General features: G+C 53.5%; 1 protein-coding gene across 1 annotated transcript in view; it reads right to left on the bottom strand.

The window, feature by feature from the left end:
• The window catches only part of Wnt3 (Wnt family member 3), a 43,973-nt gene extending 28,885 nt beyond the window's left edge, over positions 1 to 15,088 (bottom strand). The window contains exon 1 of the mRNA XM_031352040.1: positions 14,819 to 15,088. Coding sequence (XP_031207900.1) covers positions 14,819 to 14,898 — 80 coding nt within the window. The 5' untranslated portion in view covers positions 14,899 to 15,088. The remainder of the gene's footprint in view (positions 1 to 14,818) is intronic.
• Positions 15,089 to 20,364: the final 5,276 nt, after the last annotated feature.

The raw sequence follows: 20,364 nt of genomic DNA, 5'->3' as shown, positions 1-20,364 counted from the left end.
TGGATGTCCAGGAACTCCAACTCAGAGATCCACCTGCCTCTGCTTCTGCAGTGCTGAGATTAAAGGTGAGGTCCCATACATCCAGCTGGCTTTTGTTGTTGTTTTTTGTTTTTTGTTTTTGTTTTTGTTTTTGTTTTTTGAGACAGGGTTTCTCTGCATAGCCCAGGCTGTCCTGGAACTCACTCTGTAGACCAGGCTGGCCTTGAACTCAGAAATCCACCTGCCTCTGCCTCCCAAGTGCTGGGATTAAAGGCCTGTGTGCCACCACTGCCCAGCCCAGCTGGCTTTTTATCTCAGTCATGGAATCCGTGTGCAGGGGCTGAGGAGATGTCTCCATCAGTAAGCTTTGTAAGCTAAGACCTGAGCTCCATCTCCAGCAGCCACGCAAACAAGTGTGGTGGTAACACTCCAGCACTGGGGAGGAATCAACAGGAGAATCTTTAGGGACTTTCTGGACAGTCTAGCCTAATTAGTGAGTCCCAGACTGGGTAAGAGACACCGCCCCTCCTCCCTCCCTCTCTCTCTCTCTTTATAAAAAGGCAAAAATCAGGATGTGGTCACATGTGGAAGGAGAAGGTGATGGGTGGGGAAGGAGAAGCCTCTGGACAGATGTTCTTGAAGCTCAAGGTGTCATCTTGTTATGACATCCCATAGACGATGCGTTTGCTTTGTGTGCAGAAAGTACTATATAATAAAAAGCATTCTCATTCACCAGCTCTCAGCAGAACAGCTGGTGTCTGTGTAGGATGTGTATCAGTCACACACACGTCTCCCCTTCTTGTCTTTGACACTCTAAGCAGCACGGCAGGGCCCTCTTCCCTAAAAGACAGATGTGCACAGCGACCCAGCCCCCCAGCCAGGCTTATTCACCACCCTTGTCAGGGCTGAAATGACCGATGCCTCAGCCATATTAAACCTGCACAGGCCAGCCCAGGAGCCCCAGTAAAACTCCCTGAAGCCACCACATCTGACTTGCCTACCCCTTCCCAGGAGCCAGGAGCTGAGCAGGACACCAGGACACAGGGTCAGACCAGGGTCCTCACTGAATCACTTGCATCCTGCCCCGAGCCACTCCCACTTTGGTTTTCAAATAAGGTGATAATTGGGGCACATCATCACAAGGCGTATGGCTTTCCCCAAGCGTGGCCCTTTCTCTAGGGCAGGATGACCTGCATTCTTTCCTGGTACTGAGTACTTGGACAACCCTCACTGTACTGGCATGACCTGCACACCACTCATGGTCAGCTCAGCCCCTATGTAGCAGGACCTCACAACTTCCCTAACAACACGGTGACCACCACCTCCATTATACATAGAAGAAATGGAGGCTCAGAAAGTCTGAGAGCCACCGACCAACATCAAGTCTGAGATGTGCCATTTTCCATGTACAGCTCTTCTTCAAATGCAGTGAGAGCTATGTGTCCGTGAAAGGCACAGGCTAGAAGCCCAAGGCTGGGTCCTGCTGAGATCATGAGTGATGGGGGAGATGCTGTCCAGTTCATGGGAAGCAGCTAAAGCCACACCAGAGCTTCTGAGGAGGAGTCCTGAGTCACGGGACCGGGACCAACAATCGCTAGAATGACAATGCTCCCCCAGCTGTGCTCTGCACCCCAGAGTAGCTATATGAGGCTCAGTTGGGTCACAAAGACACACAGCAGAATTCATGTCCTCAAGAGCTGGTGCCCTCTTTGGAAGGATAAGATAGATGCCAATGAGATGTGACTAGGAAGTCAACAAAAGGATGACAGGTGTCAGCCAATCTTCCTGGGAAGAGGAGGACACCTGGGGCAGAGAGACTGGGCCCAAGCAGGGCACACTCAGCATTGTCCTTCAGCTAAAGACCAGTCCCCAGAGGCTGCCTGGTGTTCCATGTTGCTTAGCAGGGTGGGAGGAGATGAAGGAGCCCCACTGAGACTCCGGGAGGGGTTCAGGTGGAGCAGGTACTGGTGAGAGGCTTCAGTGAGACCATGGTACCAACCTCACTTTGTAGAGTGGACATGAGTCCTCATAACCTTCCCAGGAGAAGGCAGGGGCAAGCACAAAAGCACAGAGCGGTGATGCATAGCAAGAACAACAAAATATACAGCGAGATTAATGATGGCAAATGGGAGGATTACTCACTGTGTAGACGCCAGACCTTGTCTGTCTCATAGAATACTATATCCTTTAATCCTTGCAATTCCCATTTTACAGAGGGAAAAGTTGAGGCTCAGAGAAAATAAGGTCACCCAGCTACATAGACGGAAGCCCAGGACTGTCACCCTAGAGCCATGCTCTAAATCATTTTGGATGAAAAGAGGCTGAAGGCAAGCAAGTGAAGGAGAGGAGAGGAGCCAGGAGGAGAGCCTCAGGCAGGGGCTGGAGGGTGCAGGGTCAAGGTAGGCCTCCAGGTTAGAGAACACTACAGTCAGGTAGGTGTGTTACCTGATGATGTCACTGCCCTTCTGATCACACCATCCAAAACCACAAGCACAGGGAAAGTCGTCTGAGACCGAGAGTGGCAAGATGAGGCCCTGAAGGTGAGAGGAACACAACTGGGACAGTCCCCAGTACTGCTGCTAAACAGGGACTCTTCACCTACTAAGGTGAGCCCATGCTACAAGGCTGGAGGGGGCTGGGAGCAGGGGACAACAAGATGACCAAGCCTTCTCCTAGATTCTGTCCTGGGAGAATGTAGATAGACCCATTTCCCTATCCAACTCCTTTATCCTGGCCAGAGTGTATAGGATGAGATTATTAAATGAAGGCTGAGGGTTTGTCAAGGGCCAGAGACTTAAATGTCTCACCTCAGGTTAACAAATGTCAATATTCTACATTCTACTGAGATGCCTGACCTGGACTCAACAAGGACCCATGTGCTTTCTTGATGTAGTCTTGCCATGTGCTTCCAGAAAGTGTGTGTGTGTGAGAGAGAGAGAGAGCGGGGGGAGCAGAACTAGCCCCCAGCCTCTACAGGGCTTATACTCCCATGCTGGACACCTAGCTAACCCTCCAGGTATCCACAGTCCCTGTAAATACCCTGCCCTGACCTCTTTTGGGGCCATCAGTACTGTGACTTCAGGCAGAAACCCACAGAGCTCAGGAGGCTTGCAGTCATCTGGGAAGAATTCCCCAGACACTGGGATGCCTGGAGCATCCAGTGGGTGGGTGTGGGCCCTGGGGGTGTTAGCACTGGGATTCCAGATTCCTGGCCCCAGAGAGAGGGGCACAATTGTTAGATAGTGGTGCAGAGCCCTCCTCCTCAAAGGCCCAGGCAGGACCCCTCATACCTTGGGCTAATGGCAGTTTCAGGTTACCTCCAAAGGACTGTACGGGCCTCCAGGAACAACGTATCCAATCACAAGGGCAGACTGAGACCCTTCAGTGATGCTCACACTCCAGAGACCAAATGCAAGCGTCTGGGCTTGGACTAAGTCTGTAGATAGACTGTAAGGAGCTTCCTGGCCATCACTGAGGGGCTGTGAGCCCTGTGAGCCCTGGAGGGCCTGGCTTCCTACATTCAGCATCTAACTGGAGCTGCAGTCTACTGCCTGAGGAGACTTAAGCACCGAAGTGGTTCTCTTGGGGGCTCAGTTTGTCACCTGTAGAATGGAGAGAACAAGAGCATGCTTCTAAGGCTATTGGAGATGATGTGTTCCCCCTGTGCCCACGAAGGTGAGGCAGGAGCATCAGAAAGGACAGATAGATGACTTGCTGATTATTAAGTTCTGCTCCCTGTCTGCTCACTGGAGACAGAGTACAGCTTTAGCTTCAAGGGCACGCCAGAGTCATGGCCATCCTTGGAAAGTTCTGGAATCTCTCACCCTGCAGAAGCTTCTGAGATGGAGGTCCACCCAGGGTAGATGTGGATGCTCTTTTTGCTGAAGTCAAGGGACTTCGTGTCTAGGACCAAATAAGGACAGGAACAGAGAGATAAACTGCCAGGTGGTCTACAGGCTGCGCTTCCCTACCCTGAAGCTCTTCTCTACTTCTATTTTTGTTTGTTTGTTAAGACAGGGTCTCTCATCATTCTGGCTGCCTGGAAACTTTCTACATAGGCCAGGATCGTTTTGAATGTATAGAAATCTACCTGTCTTGGCCTCTCAGATGTTGGTGTCAAAGGCACCACAATGCACGAGTGCTCTCCTCTCCTTCTTGTGAGACTCCTGCCACAGCAGTGATGTGGCTTAGCCCAGGTCTACTTTGGGTGGGCCTCACCTACAGCTTTGCCTATGGGAATGCCTGAGCCGAGAGAGGCCAGCCTGTGTGGTCCTGAGTTTATCTCCTCTGTTCTCTCTCTCTCATCCACATGCCACCCTGAACTTTCACTGGGTGGTAGTTCTGCAGTAGCTACTGGGGAGATGGCAAAGGGTATTGGGTACTCGTGTGTCACCTAGGAAGTGGTATCAAAGAGCACCAGCTAGTTATCTCCCAAGGTGAGACACGACAGAAAGGTATGAGGGGGGCCATGCAAAGACAAGACACGGCCATCAAAGAAACAAAGTCCCCAAGCTGGGGCGTAGCCCAGTTGGTAGAGTGCTTGCTTAGCATGCATGAAGCCCTGGGATCAATCCCTAACACCAAATAAAACCAGGCACAGTGGTGCATGCTAAACCCAGCACCGGGGCAGTAAAACAAGAGGGTGAGAAGTTCAAGGCCATCTTGGCTACAATGTTTGAGGCTGTCTGAAAAGAAAAAAGAAACAGATTCCCAAGAGGAGGGATGACACCATCAAGCTTAGACTACAGCACATTATTCCTGCAAACAGCATCCCTAGTGATAACGTTTCTGTGGACTCTGGTAAGTCACGGAATGCACTTCCCCCAACTCAACTGTCAGCTCAGAGCCACTTCTCGGAAACAGCCATTTTCCTCTCTCTCCACCCACCCATTTCCCTCTTTCTTTCTTTTGTGGAGACAGAATCTCATTGTATAGCCCAAGCTGGTTTCAAACTTGCAATCCCCCTGCCTCAGTCTCTGGAGTACAGGGATCACAGGCATACTGCCACCATGCTGACAAAATGAATTTTGCGTTCTCATTTTCCTCTGCCTTGCCTCTTTCCAGAAAGAATCTCACACAGCTGGCAGCTAGCGTCCTGTCTGAAGACCAAACATATTTATGGCGCATCAGTAGCCACTACACAGAGACCAAGCACGGAGAACTCCAGATGCACCAGGCATGGGGTCTGCCTGCGAGGAGTTTGGAATACAAAATGTTTCTGGATAAATAGCAGAGTGGAGATGAAAACCCTGGACCAGGCAAAAGAGAAGATGAATATGCCGCCCAAGGTCAGCACAGGTGCAAACATCGAGTATCAAGTCTAGCTCTGGGGTTCCTAATGGCTGGTACATAAAGGAGCTATGCTTTATAAGACAGGAGAGAGCATTCTGGCTTCTCAGCGGGAAATAGTGCTGAATGGTTTAGCTGTGAAAGCGAAAGGCCCCGCAGCCCAGACACACCAACTCAGGGCTAGGATGTGGGCATGCATTCTGAGGCCGGGGAGGGAAGATGGCTTATCCAAAGTGCTGAGATCATTCCTCAGAACCCATGGGAAAAAGTTGGGTGTGGTGGTATGCCTGTAATCCCGAGCTAGGGAGGCAGAAGCAGGACAGTTCTTGAGACTTACCAGCCAACCAACCTAGACTAATCAGGGAACTTAAGGTCTCAGTGAGAGACTGTTTCAAAAGCTAAACAGACTGCCCAAGAAATGACACCCTAGGTTGTACTCTGGCTCCATGCTCAAATGCACACATGAATAAGCTATACCCCCCCCACACACATATGCATATGTAGCTTCTACCCCCACCCCCCAAACACACACACACACAAAGGGAAAACAATCTGACTACTGCTTTTGGCTCACACAGGGTGAAGATCAGATGTCAAGGATAAAAGGGGACCCCGGAGGATGAGAACACGGGTGGTAGGCAGTGACCTCGTTGGTCACTAACAATCTACCAATTAAGAGTATAGGAGCCTAATGATTGACCAAGGCTAGCCCTACTTGGTCCAAAGGCAGCAAAAAGCTTGCATGGCCACACCACACTATCCTAACTTGAGGACAACCTGACCAGTTGCAGGAAAGCTCTGGTGATAGAGGCCTGTCCCCAGTCAGAGTTCCTAGATGCTTCAGAGAGTGGGATCCACACTTGCTAGCAAAGTAACAGCTCTCAAGTTGAAAGTGTAGCGAGATCTTGCCTCAAAGGATCCTTTGGAGAACAACATATTACTGGACTAAGCAGCTTCTCCGCCTTCTAACTAGGAAGTCTTCTCCATCGAGTGGAGGCACAATGTGGGCTCCAACCCTCCTCCCACTTCCTCCCACTATGTGTGGTCTGCACAAAGCAGCTGCCCATCGTGAGTCTTGGAAGAGCATCTTCTAGTTCTATACAGACAGCCACACAGCATGCAAGGGCACCTGCCCCTGGGTCCTGCCACTTTTGTATGCATAGCATGAGCTGGGTGAGCATAGAAAAAGCTTAACACATACATAGGAAAAAAAATTTCAGGGCTGGAGAGATGGCTTGGCGGGTAAGAACACTGACTGTTCTTCCGAAGGTCCTGAGTTCAAATCCCGGCAACCACATGGTGGCTCATAGCCATCGGTAATGAGATCGGATGCCCTCTTCTGGTGTGTCTGAAGACAGCTACAGTGTGCTTATACATAAAATAAATAAATCTTAAAAAAAGAAAAGAAAAAAAAGAAAAAGATAAGAAAGAAAGAAAGAAATCTTCCAGATGGGCTGAGAAAGAGCAACAAAGCCCAAGGAACGGCTATGGTGGAGACATCCCAGCATCCAGCATGGCTGCAATTGTCCACTTAGGAGGGTGCCATTGCCTTAGAGACACCAAAGGCCCTTCACCATCCAGGGCTGTCAGCTACATGACGCAAGCCAGCCAGGTCCTGTGCTTGGCAGAGCAGAAATAAGCCCTGGCCAACCTGGGCCCAAAGTCCTACTGCTTTCCCCAGTTCAGGGGAAGGAGGTGCACAGGGGTCCATGTTCTGTTTTGTATTGGGTTTGAGGGAGGAGCCGGAGAGGGGTTCTGAAAGGCTTGTTGTATAGGTAGGCAGAGGCCAAAATAAAACAAAGGGGGGGTCTATATCAGAACCATGAGAGGTTTCAGAGGGGCAGAATGACACCCTCAGAAAGCCACATTATAAAGTGTGGAGAAACTAGAGAGAGGCAGCATTGCTGGTTCACATGGTCACAAGCCCCCATTTGCATGCATAGCAGGCACTGGAAGATTGGTTTTCCTTGCCGATCCGGCTGGCTCTGACAGATAAGTGGGACTCTGCGCTCAGGGGCAGGTTTGGCAGAAAGGCCCTTCCAACAGACCTGGTCACAGGGTCTTGTTGCTCCCATCCCCCTTGCCGACACAGGGACACACACATTCTCTTCAAGTCTCTCTATAGAACAGGGCTATGCCACTGTGGGTTTTCTCAGCATTCCCTGGGGGGTGTTTGGATTTCCTGATGACCTCAGGCTTTGAGAGCTACCTTGCCCTCACCTCCACCCAGACCTCCTAACCAGGTTGTCAGTGGGGATCAGGCCTGTGGGATCTTCATGGGCCCCCCCAGAGCTGAAACTGCCATCATTGGGTCTTAAACCCAAGTAAGGGCTCTGCTCCCCACAGATTCTACTCAGAGATTGGGGATCCACTACAGATACTCTGGCACCTCCTCTGGGTAGGGGGTTGGGCTCTTGGTCATCTATCTAGCAGTGGTAGTTGCTGACTCTGGTAGGATAGATATCCTGAGCTCTCATTAGTACCATGGGCAGGGAAGGCATGTTATTGCCCGTTTGGTGGATGAGAAAACTGAGGTCTGGGAAGGTTGGCAATTCAGCCTGCACCTCGAAGCTGCTCACATATAAAATTTACGGTCTCTACCCTGCCCTGGAATCAGTTCCCAGTCTCCTACTAGGCACAGAAAACTCAAACATCCACTGGCCCTGTGCACAGAGCATCACTTCGGAATAGGAAGACCACGTACAACAGTTCAGGTCCCCTGGTTTCCCAGCCTGGAAATCATTTCTCACTCTGACTCCTCTTGTCTCCAAACACAGCACATTTCTGGGTCCCCATCCTTCCTTTAGATGTGTGAGTGTGCCTGACATTTCTGGAATTCACTCCACATGCATTAATGAGGCCATTTTGAGAAGGCCTGCCTCAGGGGGAAGCAGAGAGCCGTCTGCTGTCCCCACCCTGACCTCTGCCAAGTCCTGCCAGCTGTACTAACCAAGCTCAAACAGGCAGCCAGGTGCTGCAGGCCTTGGCATCCTTACCCCTGCCTGTCCCACACCTTTTGGGGCCCCTGACCCAGAAAATTTAGTATCTGGGGCTTAACTGTGTTGGAGTCGCCACACTGGTCAGCATGGGCAGACAGAAGTCCCTCTCGAAAGGGCACAGGGCAGCCAGGTGAGCTGTGGGGCTCCCAGAGACATTAGTTTAAGGCAGGGTTAGTAGGGTTCATCCCCTCTAGTACAAGGCTGATGCTCCAGGAGAACACCTGTGGTCCCATAGCAGTAATCGTGAGCTTCCGCAGGACAGGTAATCTAATGTGAAGAAGACACAGCGTTTAGTCTCTGAGCACCAGGCCTGGTCTCTTGCATCCATGGGCCACCAGGACCCAAGCCACCAGGACAAGAGGCCAACTGGAAGGTCTTCACAGGCAACCCCACTAAGGGGAAGTGGGGAGCCCAGGGGCTCAGGCGGCTTAGCTACTCTACTTCAGAAGCAGGGTGGAGGCTCAGTGATCCTTCCCAGCATTCTACTCTTCCAGTGAGCTCCATCATGAGCTCCATCAGCCTGTTCCCAGGGAGTCCCCATGGGACTCTGTCCTCCGGATGATTCCTTTCCCGCCTCTTCCTCCTCTCAGTGGCCAAGCACGCACTCAGTAAAGGGGATTCACTCTCCAAGAAGAACCCTATTTGAAGCTGGGACATCACAGGTACCAGGCCCGGAGGGGATGAGGTAGAAGTCTCTCCCTTACTGTCGCCCCACATACCTCCACCCCCCAAAGAATGTAATTAAGCAGCAGGCTTCTGCCAGGAGCCAAGCTTTCTGCTTTCCGTCTATAAATCACCTTCTGAGTCATCCCCCAGCTCCAGAAGCAACTTCACCTCGTGCTGGGGCTGCTCCAGCAGCCAGGGCCCCAAGCCTACCCCTCCCCACCAGACCCATGTGCCCTGGGTCCCACCTGGGAATGAGAGAGGCTTCAGAGCTTAGAAGACTGTGGGGTGTCAGGAGGACTAGGGGAGACCCCAAACCACCTCTGTCCACCTTAAGCTTCCTTCCCTAGGCAGGAAAAAAAGCTGAACTTCAGAGAGCTGGAGAGATGGCTCAGTTAAGGGCACCCTTTCAGAAGTCCTGGGTTCAATTCCCAGCACCCACATGGCGGCTCGCAACTGTCTGTAGCCACAGCTCCAGGGGATCCGACTCCCTCGCACAGGCATACATATGGGCAAAACACCGATGCACATACAATAAAAATAATCTAAAAAGCTGAACTTCTGATTTTGAAGAAAGTTACAAGCCCGTGGGCACTAATGCCAAAGCATATGGAACAAGGAGAAATAAGAGCCATGAGAGCCAATCTTAGAGGGTTTATTTGAAGAGACAAGTCTGGATTTAGGGCCAGACAGAGGTTCAAGCCTTGAACTGTACTTCCTACATACAGGCAGCATTCCGGGGGCTTGTATTTGATCACTGATGTGCATGGGGCAGAAACCATAACTTTATATTTAATATGGGGAAACTGAGACTGAGAGAGGTCATTTTGCCAACAGCCTGGAGACAGAGGAATAGAGAGTCCTGATGTGAGGTTTGGAAGTGAATTAAGAAGTCATGGCAGTATTGGATAGGAGGTGGGGTTTAGGGCAGGTAGACCAAGCTACAGAAATCAAGGGGTGCACTGCCTCAGGCAGGTCCCAAGTATCTGCTGTGGAGTCCCCATCATATCCCTGAGACTCTGGGAAGATGAATGGATACTTTTCAGTATAGTCAAGAGGGAAGCAGGGACCTGGAGCACAGAGAAGGACAGAGAGTCACCCTAGATCACACAGCCAGTGGATGGTAAGCCTAGAACTCAGACATGGGTCTCCACTTCCAGGCTGACACATTTCCAGCTCCCCAGAGGGAATATAGAGAAACAGAACATGTGGAGGCCCAGCCTTCAAGAGGGGGGCTGGCTGGGCGCCTTTGATCCCAGCACTCGGAAGGCAGAAGCAGAAAGAAGGATTTCTGAGTTCAAGGCCAGCCTGGGTCTACAGAATAAGTTCTAGGGCTACACGAAGAAATTCTGTCTCAAAAAAACAAAACAAAAAGGGAGTGCTGGGTAAAGGTGGGGTATGGCATGCCCTTCTCTTCAGCAGCTTTGGTAGGAGGCCCCTGGATGGCTCTCTCACCTCCCAGCTCACCACATCCTCCTGCAAACGCTGAGTTCTGTAGTGAGAGGGTGGGGAAAAGCTTCCTTGGACAACTTCCTTGGGGACTCTTACCTGGGGCCCTCTGTCTGCCTCTTTCATGGAGGTTGGAGGGGAGGCCCAGAAGTGAGTGAGCATAGGCCCTGGAGAGCTCTAGCTGAATTCACAGTGGGACATCAGACTCAAGGCAGGCTAAATATCCAAGACTGACAAGACCTCAGAATCTGTGTTGAGAAGTGGGCCACACCCAGCGTTTACCTCTTGGTCCCAAAGCTGTTAATAAGACAGTTGGAGATTTGGGGGCGGGGGCATCCCTCTAACAGCTGTGTCCCCCCTCAACCCCTATCCCACCTCCCCACCCCGTGCCTTCCTCCCTATATATTCCAGTATGTTCTTCTCAAGGACACAGTTCCTGGTACTAGCTAATGTTTCACCGGTTTTCTTGTTTGTTTGTTTGGCAATGTGTGATGATGCCATTAGAAGGATACCAAAAGATCTATCACCAAATTGTGCTCCCTTTGTAGAGCGAGGCCCCACCCACAATAGGGGTGGGCTGTGAACTCATTTTCAATGGGCCGACCACGTTCATTCCCCCCAAGACGAGTTCCCCCACATTACAATCTTCTCTGGAAGGGCAACCACCCTGCTAAAGCTTGGCCATTCGAACTGGTATCTGCCATCTGTCTGTCTGTCTGTCTGTCTGCCTGTCTGTGGGATCAACAGCCTCCAGCCAGCTCAGCTCACCAGCCCTAGCCCCAGCCAGCTGTAATTCCTCTCTGTTACAAGTGTTAACACCTGGCCTGGGGCCTTCCTCCCCCGCAGTCTCCAGGTGCCTCCCTGGGCCCAGCCCACTGACCCCCACTGGGGTTTGACTGAACACGTTCCCAAGCCTGGAGAGAAGACTGTTGGGTGGGCGTTGAGCAGGGGAGAGGCAGCAGGATGTGACACATGGAGAAACTGAGGCAGGGCTTAAGATAGGAGCTTGGGTGGAGGATGGGCTCTGGAGTGGTGCAATGAGACCCAGGGGCCCTGACAAGCTTGGAGTCCTCAGCAAAAACATTTTCCTCTAAACTACAAGGTTGGATGGGCTGGTGGCCCTGAGTAAAAAGTGAGAAAGGTGACCCCAACAGGGGAGAGGAGTCACTGGTCCTCAGCCACACAGTGTGAAGTGAGCTGCCAAACAAGGCCCCTTTCATCAGGGCATCTCCTATGGAGCACAGATGGCACCAGGCAAGACCCTCGAAGATCTTACTCCTCAAAAAAGAGGAAGACAGATTTCTTTACCAGGAGCTAACTAGTACTAACATGGAGTGTTCTAGAAACCAGGCTTGTGGTCACGGGTCCTGCTCCAATGCAGCCACTATCAGGCTGGAAGGCTCTGGAGCACAGGGCTTCCTTTTAGAGTAAGAGGCTTCTCAGAGCCTCTTCCTCATGGCCTTCTCTCAGGGTTGGGGCCCAGGCAAGGAAGAGCAGGGACAGGCTACTGGGAGTAGGGAGATCTTCTTGGAGGTGATGTGGACAGAAATCCCAGTTAAGTCATTTCCCCTGTAAATCCCTCCGGGGGAATGTGAGAGCTGAGTGGGACAAGGAGGGCAGGCAGTTATGGACACAAACACTGAAAGGGCTGGAATCTGTCTGCCTGGGGAGAGGGGGGGAGGAAGCAAGAATTTGAGGCCTACCCACTTCCAGCCCTGAGAAGGTGATTCATGCCCCAGCTCCAAGACCAAAGAGAAACGACCTTAGAGGAGGGAGGGCCCATGGCCATAGTCCTCAAGCAGGCAAGGCGCGCGCTGGTGCCAAGGAAGGCCCTGCCTCCACCCCAGCTAGGATCCCAGGCCGATTGTGTCTGCAGCCACCTTCTGAGACCTCCACTTTCTGTGTGTCCTTCCCCTCAGGGCCCCTGATGTCCACCAAACATCCCTCTCAGGTGTCCTTCATGCCCACAAGTCAGGTGTCAGCAAACATGACCACGGATGCGTAACCGCTGGTACAAAGCTATGTCACTGCCCTCAACCAGGTATCGACAAGGCTCACTCACACTTCCAACCACAAGCTGGTCATGCTATAAACACCAATATCACGCACAAAGACATTTGTTGGGCCTCCCCCTTATGCTGTTAGGAAGGCATGCGTGTGTGGAGGGACACACACAGACACATGCACACAACAGAAAACACACAGGTCTGAACCCAAATACCGCCATGTCCAGCATCACAGGCAAAAGCTAAGCGGTCCCCTTTACAGAAGCAATGAATACTTCTAGACTTCTGTTTCACATCACAGAATCAGCCACTTGCTGATACAGCACACCCTGCTGTGGGCCGCAGATCCCCTAGGCACACATTTCAAGAAAGGTTTCACACAAACAGTTGCCCGGGTCTCAGGCACTAACAGCTTCTACTCACAGAGAGGTGCACAGACACACGTCTTAGGGTCATAGACCTAGAACACACATTGTATTACACCCACAGAGGTAGTAGCCACAGGCACTGACAAACCTTCACCCATCTCGAAAATACCCACACATACTCTCTATGGCTCAGACAAAAGCAGCCACCTGGTCCCCCCTCAACCCACAGACAGGCCGTGTATGTAGCCTTATATTAGGGCCTGTCTCTGCCTTCCAGGTTTTCCTAATGTTTCTTGTCGGATGAGGACCTTATCTAGACATTCCTGGACACTACTACACACAGAGGCCACCTGATACCACCATCTAACCCACTGGTGCGGCCCCAGGGAGTGCTCTCCTCCAGTTCACAGAATTAGCAAACCCACTCTCTCCTCTTTCCTCTGTGTTATTCCTAGGGCTCCAGGCACCCTCTCTTCCTATGCACCCGCAGGGTCCCTGAGAAGGCAGAGTATGGCTTTGGCCGGGGTAGAGAAAGTCCCGAGGCAACCTTTCACCAATTGGCAGAACATCACCTGGAATCCCTGGCTGCCCCCCCAGCATGCACGGGCTCTGGACTCCACACAGGAGCCCCAGAGCAGCCCAAGTCTACAGGAACCTAAGGAGCAACTCCTGGACCCTCTAAACAGAACCTCGAGCAGGCCATGGCTTGGGTGCTTGGACTCATGAATGCCCCCTCCCCTGGCCTTCAGACACCCACAAGCATCTGGGAAAAAGCTTGGGGTGTGGCCCAGTATCTTGTAGGCTCTGAGCCTCATGTTACAGGCTTGCAGGTAGCAGGCAGGGAGGGGCCATGTAGGCAGCACTTTACCCTGGTAGCACTTCTGTCTAACTTTCACCCCAGGGGCCTTACTCAGAGGTCCCAAATTCCTCCTCCTCACCTCCCACCCCCAAGGCTGCTAGCCGCTGTCCAGGACGGGAGGACTCTTTAAATTAAAGTTTTCCGGAATGCAGGGGGCTGGAGACTGAGCAGGCTGGGGTGTAATTTAGAAAACTGGTTTTAGTGTCTTCCCCTGTAGGACTTACAGAGGGGGAGCAGCAACGAGGCTTGGAAAACAGGGGAGTCCCTGGAGCCGGGGCTTCCAAAAGGCGGTTTAGCTTCCAGTGAATCCCCTCACACACCCATCAGCTCCCAAGTGCTCCGCCTGCTCGCCCAGCCTTATTTACTAAAATGCCTTTTGTATCCGTATTTCTCGGGGACAGAATTCCCCTTTCCCTCGCCCTTTTCTCCTAGCTTCTCTGTCTTCCAAAAGCAACGAATTTGACATGGAGAACTGGGTTTTCGCTCAAAAAACAACAAGCCTACCCCTCCCAAACAAGTACATTTTCAAAGAGCCCCCCACCTCCCTTTTCTCTGGGATGGACATGCAAGGAACGAATACACCCGGATCAGCAATAGCATCAAGGATCAGCAAATTCTATATTCACTTCAGAAGCTCAAAATTAATCTAGAACGGAGTGGGGAGAATCTACTGAAATACCCCCCAAGCCCCCTGCTTGGGATCCCCAAAGCCCTTAGGGTCTGAAATACGAATGCAAACGCGAGTATTGTGGAGGAAATCTCTTGATCGAGACACCGAAGAGGTGCGGTGGCGAAAAAGGACAGGATAATTTTACCCACAGAGACCCTAAAATGGAGAAGAGGAGTGGCCGGGCCCCGGGGACAGCACAGAAATGCAACTGTAAGCAAACGAAGGGTCTTCAGGACCCCCAAATTGGGGTGGGAGAGGGTGAAGACTAAGAACGAGAGACCTTCAGGGGCAGGGAGAGCCATCCCGCCTCTGCGGCGGGTAGCAGGGAAAATGGTGATTATCCGAGAAGCCAGGAGTTGGATTCGGAAGGCGACACCAGCAGAAGATCCAGGAGAGGTGGACGGCTGGGGGGCTAGCGGGAAGCAAGGAGAAAGGAGCCCCAGGCCTGCGACAGCCCAGACCCGGCCAGAGCCTCCCACCGTCCCCGGGCGCGGCCGAGAGATCGGGGCCGCAGGCAGACAAGAGGCAAGTCTTACCACCAAATTGGGTAGCCGGCGAGGACCCTGGTGCCACTGAGCAGGAGGCCGAGTAGCAGCCCGAGCAGGTGGGGCTCCATTAGAAGCAGCGCCGAGGAGGAAGTTTGCCGGCGATCATGAAGAGGGGGAGCGACGCCCCCAATAGTTGGAACAAAGTCCACTTGAGGTTGGAAATGACTTTCGGGCTTGTCAGAGGCGCACCTCCACCCGCAGCCGCCCCCCTCCGGAGCCCAGCGCCGAGCAGCCGGGTTTGAGGATGTCAGCGAGCAGCCAATCAGCGCCCGCGGCCTAAGGTAAGAGATGAGTCTGTAGTTCAGCCTGTCAATCACGGCCCCTCCCGCCCGGCCCACAACTCCGGCTCTGGGAAGGGCATCTCCCGGCAAACTTGGGCAAAGCCTGCGCCCCGGGCGCACGGAGGCCTCTGGAGGACCCAGCACGCTGGATTCTCTGCTGGCCTGGGACACCCCCTCCCCAGTCCACGCGAGCCAGGTTTAGGGAGCTGGAGCTTTGACCCGGCGTTCACGTGGTGATGGGGTCGGCTTGGGCATTGATGGGTGGCTCCCTTTTCTGTCGGGGAACAGTGATCCTTTGGCACACTGGGCCCGTAAGGAATCGAGACTAGAAAGCAAAGGGGTTGTTTCCAGATCGTGCGACTGGGATCAGGGGCTTGGGAAATGCAACTCCTCCCAGCCTCCAGCTTTTTCGGGCTCGCGAGCTGGAAGCCCCCGCCACCCGGCCGCAGGTCGCTTCCAGGGTGTCCGAGGGGCGCGCGGGAGAGTCCGTGGAGGCTCTGAAGGTCTGCTAGCCAACGGCGCCGGGGGACAGAGCTAGTGTCATTTGAGTCTTTTGTCAAGAGTCAGATTGGTATCGCGACCTCCTGCAGCCTTTGCATTTCCTGCAACTGACACCAGCCGCCGTTTGTATTTCCTGCGGGAGGATTCGGTCACTTTCTCCTCCTGCGGGCGTGCTGGCCGATCTCACCAGTACCTGCAGTCTCTTGGATCTTAGGGTGGAAGCATTTGGGACCAGGGAAGCATGGTATAGCTCTGGCCAGTAGTGGTTGGGGGGGTGAGGGGTCTCCAGGAACATCTCCCTCCCCTATGCCCAGCTCTCTGACCTATATTCCCGACCCTTCTACGAATGAGAAACTAAAGCCTGGTGTTTGGCGTTTAAGCTGTCCCGTGCAGACACCAGATTCACTCTAAGACCTACTGTAGCTCATGTATAGGGGGATGTGAGCGTTCAGGCCTCCAAGGGGGCACTCTTCTATCCAATTCTCCTCCACAGTCTGGGAGTTAGATACGAGCCCCGATCATACCTAGATTGTTAGGATTCAGTCCCCTCACCTAGGTACTTCAGCCTCTCTCCCGGCCACGGAAGACATTCAGCCCTTGAAATGCTCCTGGCTTGGGACCAAGAAAGCCAGCCCGGGGAGAAGCCATGGTGGGACCTGCTCTCCCTAACTGTGTTAGAGGGAGCAGAGAAGGATCCCACCCAAACCTGCCTAGCCAGGAATGGCGGGCTCCCCCGCTGTTAGGGGTGGACGGGATTGAGGGAAGTCCTACAAGGGAGCAGACATTCCTAGCCTTTGATCCGCGAGCCTGGTGCCCTCAGCTCGGATCCACTGCCCCTGCTGGTTTGATCCCGGCACATGGCTTTTGCTGGTGTAAGGAGAGCAAGGAACTGGCCCCTGGGGGCACCAAGGGTCGAGAGAGCCGCCTGGGCTTGTCACAGCTTCTGCGAGTTCCTAGCCCGATCCACGTCTGGAGGGGGGTAGAGGGAGAGATGAAAGAGGGGAGGAAGGGGAGATAGAGAGAGACAAGTGGATAGAGACACTGAGACAGAAAACAGGGGCGGGGGCGGGGTGAACGCCCAGACAGAGGAAGAGGTGGGGGAGAAAGGGGGAAGGGGAGACGTAGGGAGGGCTAAGGAACAGCAGGCAATCCCCCACCTGCTGAAGACAAGTGGGGCTGGTAGATGATACTGCGATAAGCAAACCTAGAAATGCCCGCGGGAGCCGGGCATTCCCAGAAGATTCCCCCGCAAGGGGCACGGCTGGTTCTGAGGCCCCGTTTCTGATTCACCTGGGAGGGCCGTGAGAGGGGCCTGGCCACTATCGGGGAATGCAAAGCCCCAGGGCCGAAGCTTCAGTCAAGGAACTTCACAGGCCTTTGGGTTACTAGGTAGCCTTTAGCTGAGATCTTGATTACTGGTCTTCCCATGGGGGCTCCCCATAGGCCGCCGAACATCTATGCGGATTAAATCTCAAGTCCTGCATCACAGCGTGGGTGTGTGTGGGGGTGTGTGTGGACAGTCCAAAACTAGCGTTTCTGAAAACAGGGACGTTGCCTTCCCTGGCCTCCAACACACCGCTGTGGTGTGGAGGCAAGAGCTAATCTAGAGGGCTTCTTAGGGTCGTTTAGACTAGCCTGAGGATTCCACAGGTGCTAGTCCTAGACGGTGGGGGCAAAGGCTTTCGGTGGCTTTGGGTGAGATGTTGGTTGCCTGAGAGGTGCGTGGGAAGCTGTCCTGGTGTGGCTCAAACTGGTCGTTCCTTGAAGGGTTGTGTGTATGCAGGTGCCTCTTACACGCATCCTAGAGCCTGAGGCAGCCCCAGGTGCTGTTCCGCGGGTAGGAAACAAACAGGCGAAGGTGCAAGAAGGAAAGGAGGAGGGGACCAGAAGCGGGGAGTGGCCGCGCATGTTGCCGCCGCAGAGAGTAGAGGCCTGCGTGGGGATTTCCCCCCCACTTGAAAGTTCCCCAGTAGAGGGGATTCCGGAGTCCTTTCGTCTCTCTTGCCAGGTGTCCTTCCTTCAACACAGGCTTAATTTTCTTCCTCCTGCCTGCGGGTGGCAACGCAGGTATGGACCCTGCCCAGGCAGTGAGGGAGCCCCCTTGCCACCGGTATCTCCTAGAAATATCTCTCTTGATTGGCACCCAACATCAGGATAGGCTGCACATGGCGGGAAAGCGTTATTTTTTACTTCGAAGCCAGCTAGTGAGGGTGGACACGAGGCTCGCCCTGGACAGGAAGGGTGCTCTCCTGGTTGAGGGAGGGGAAGGCATCCGGGGCCCAGGACCTGCAGCAAAAGATGTGGCACGTGGGAAGCCTGCGTGCTGTGTGGGACTGACAGGGACTTCAGACCCGAGTTGGGGACCCCCACCCCCACCTCAGTAGCTGCCGGGAGGTTCCTTTTGAAGTGCGCTCTCTCCAGGAGCTCTCGGTCAGCGGCTGTGTGTATTCTGAGCTGCTCCACTGGACCCCTGCTGAGGCACCTCGAAAACAAAGAATTTGGCCGCCAGGCCCCCGCCCGCCCTCACGCGGCTGCCAGTCTGTCCTGAGGAGGGAGGAGGAAATCTCCCACCCAGGCACTGAGTTCCATTTATTTTTGCTGGGACTGTTCCCCTGGGAACTGCGGGATGGGGGCTGGGGGCTCAGAACCAACCCAGCCCTCTCGTAGGGAGAGAGGGAAAACCACTGTGGGCAAGCAGGGAGGCATCGAGTGCGAAGGTCAAGGGACCTGAAGCAGAGATTCTCAGAACACCAGAGGGAACGGGGAGACTCCAAGGCCTCTGACCTGGAGAAAGGACCTTTTAAGGGTCTCTTAACAACTCCAGGAGCCTCCCGAGCAATTTCGGGTGAGTTTCCCGGAGGCAGCTAGGATACCAGACAGCAGAGGCTGGCCTCAGAAGTACGAGGATCATGGCATTGTTGGCAGAGACAAAAACTCATTAGACAGGACTCCGTTCATGCAGGTAGGCCTCATCCTCCTAGGTAAAGAGTCAGAGGCCGAAGTCTGTGACCTGCAGAAAGGTCATAGAAGGGGGGGTGGGGGGGTGGCGGCAAGCATCCGAAGAGATGCAGATGTCTGTCTGAGAGCTCAGAGCCCTCCCAGGGCTGCCTGTCTCCTGCGTTGCCCAGAGGGGAGTTGCTGGTAGGCAGGCAGACATGAGCAAGTCTTCAGGTCCTGTGCAGCTTGGATCTTTGAGGATCTCCGCTAAGGAGGCATCCTTGTGAGTGAATTCTCTTAAGCTACTGTGCAATTTCAGAGCTTACCTGGGGATCAAGTGTGCTCCACTTAGGGGCTTAAGGGTTCCCCTCTCCTCCGCACCCTTGAGTCAAGGGGGGGGGGAGTTGCTGGAGGTTCCAGAGACAGTTGGCAGACTGGCTTCTGTGGTACAGATTGACATCTCTGGGAGTGGACCCCAAGACCCTGTGATACCCCCAAGGCCTTCCACCCACAACAGGTGTCCTTACTAGGTCTAGGAGCCAGTCCTGAAGATGTCAGGTGTCCCCTTATCCCAATGATCCTCCAACCGCAGCCCCAGGTCTCCAGGATAATTTGGAAGGTCTCCTTTGGAAGAAGAAATGAAGACCAACGCCACAAGGAGGCAGCTGCCCCCAGAGTGTACCCTCGGTTGTGATGTGAGAATGGGACTTAAATATCTCATGGAGAGTCCTTATCACTAGACATTAATGCCACAGGAAGCTGACTTGGATAGAGGAGAAACACTGGCTTTCTTTTTTTCCTCTGTGACATGGGGTGCTCCTCTCCCCCTAACCTGTCTCAGTATCAGTGGCCAGAGCCCCCTCTCTTGTAGGACTTGTTCAACACCACGCCCACCTTAGCATTTCCTTGGAGTCTCCTGGCCTCTCCCATCAGTGGCCAACCCCTCTCTGTGGCTCTGGCCAGCAACCTTCTTTTCCCAAGAAGCCCCTAACACTGCCATGAAGTTACACATGGCTCACCTAAGCCTGTTTGCTATGTGCTTGCTATCCTTTATTACACTGAACTCAGGAGAGCTCTGGCACCAAGAGCAGAATGGGCTGACAGAACTAGAGAGGACATTGAGATCTCAGATGAGAGGGCCCTGGGTTTATGTTCCCTGTGGTATTGTAAGGCATGTTAATGCTCCCTGGAGACTTGTCCACCCCAGCGTTGGGTCCAGTTTTCTTCAATACCCACCTTTCCTGATGACCTGGCTGGAAGTCACTGCCACCTGGAGGCATCTGAGACCTGAAGGCCCCTCCAGCCACAATGTTCTCTCTCTCTCTCTCTCTCTCTCTCTCTCTCTCTCTCTCTCTCTCTCTCTCTCCCCTCCCCCTCTCCCTCTCCCTCTCTCCCTCTCCCTCCTTTTCCTTTCTCTTTCCTTCCATCTCCTTTTCCTGCCTTTCACCCAGAACCCTAAACCTCAGGTCTCTATGCCCCTGCTGCCCAAGGCTCTCTCTGGGCACAAGCCAAGGTCCATTCCTGGCTTCATCATGAACCTGTCCTGGGGAACACAGCCACTCCTCTGTGGCTGTGTGAGTCTGCTGCAGTCTTTCTTGGCTGGGTCTTTCTGGCTCACTTATTTCGCAGGCAGTTGTAGCCCAAAGGTGGATGGGAGCCATCTTTGGTCTCTGCAGTCTTTAGTCTCAGCCAGCCTGAGCTTTACCCCTTCACCTGGGCTCAGGAATGTAATCAGCAAACTGCCTCCCTTCCTTCTCCCTCTCCCTCTCCCTCTCCCTCTTCCTCTCCCTCTCCCTCTCCCTCTCCTCCCTCTCC

This window comes from Mastomys coucha, unplaced genomic scaffold (genome assembly GCF_008632895.1).
Source record: "Mastomys coucha isolate ucsf_1 unplaced genomic scaffold, UCSF_Mcou_1 pScaffold5, whole genome shotgun sequence".
NCBI lineage: Eukaryota > Metazoa > Chordata > Mammalia > Rodentia > Muridae > Mastomys > Mastomys coucha.
Note: the sequence above shows the minus strand (reverse complement) of the source record. Positions and strands in the feature narration are given on the sequence as shown.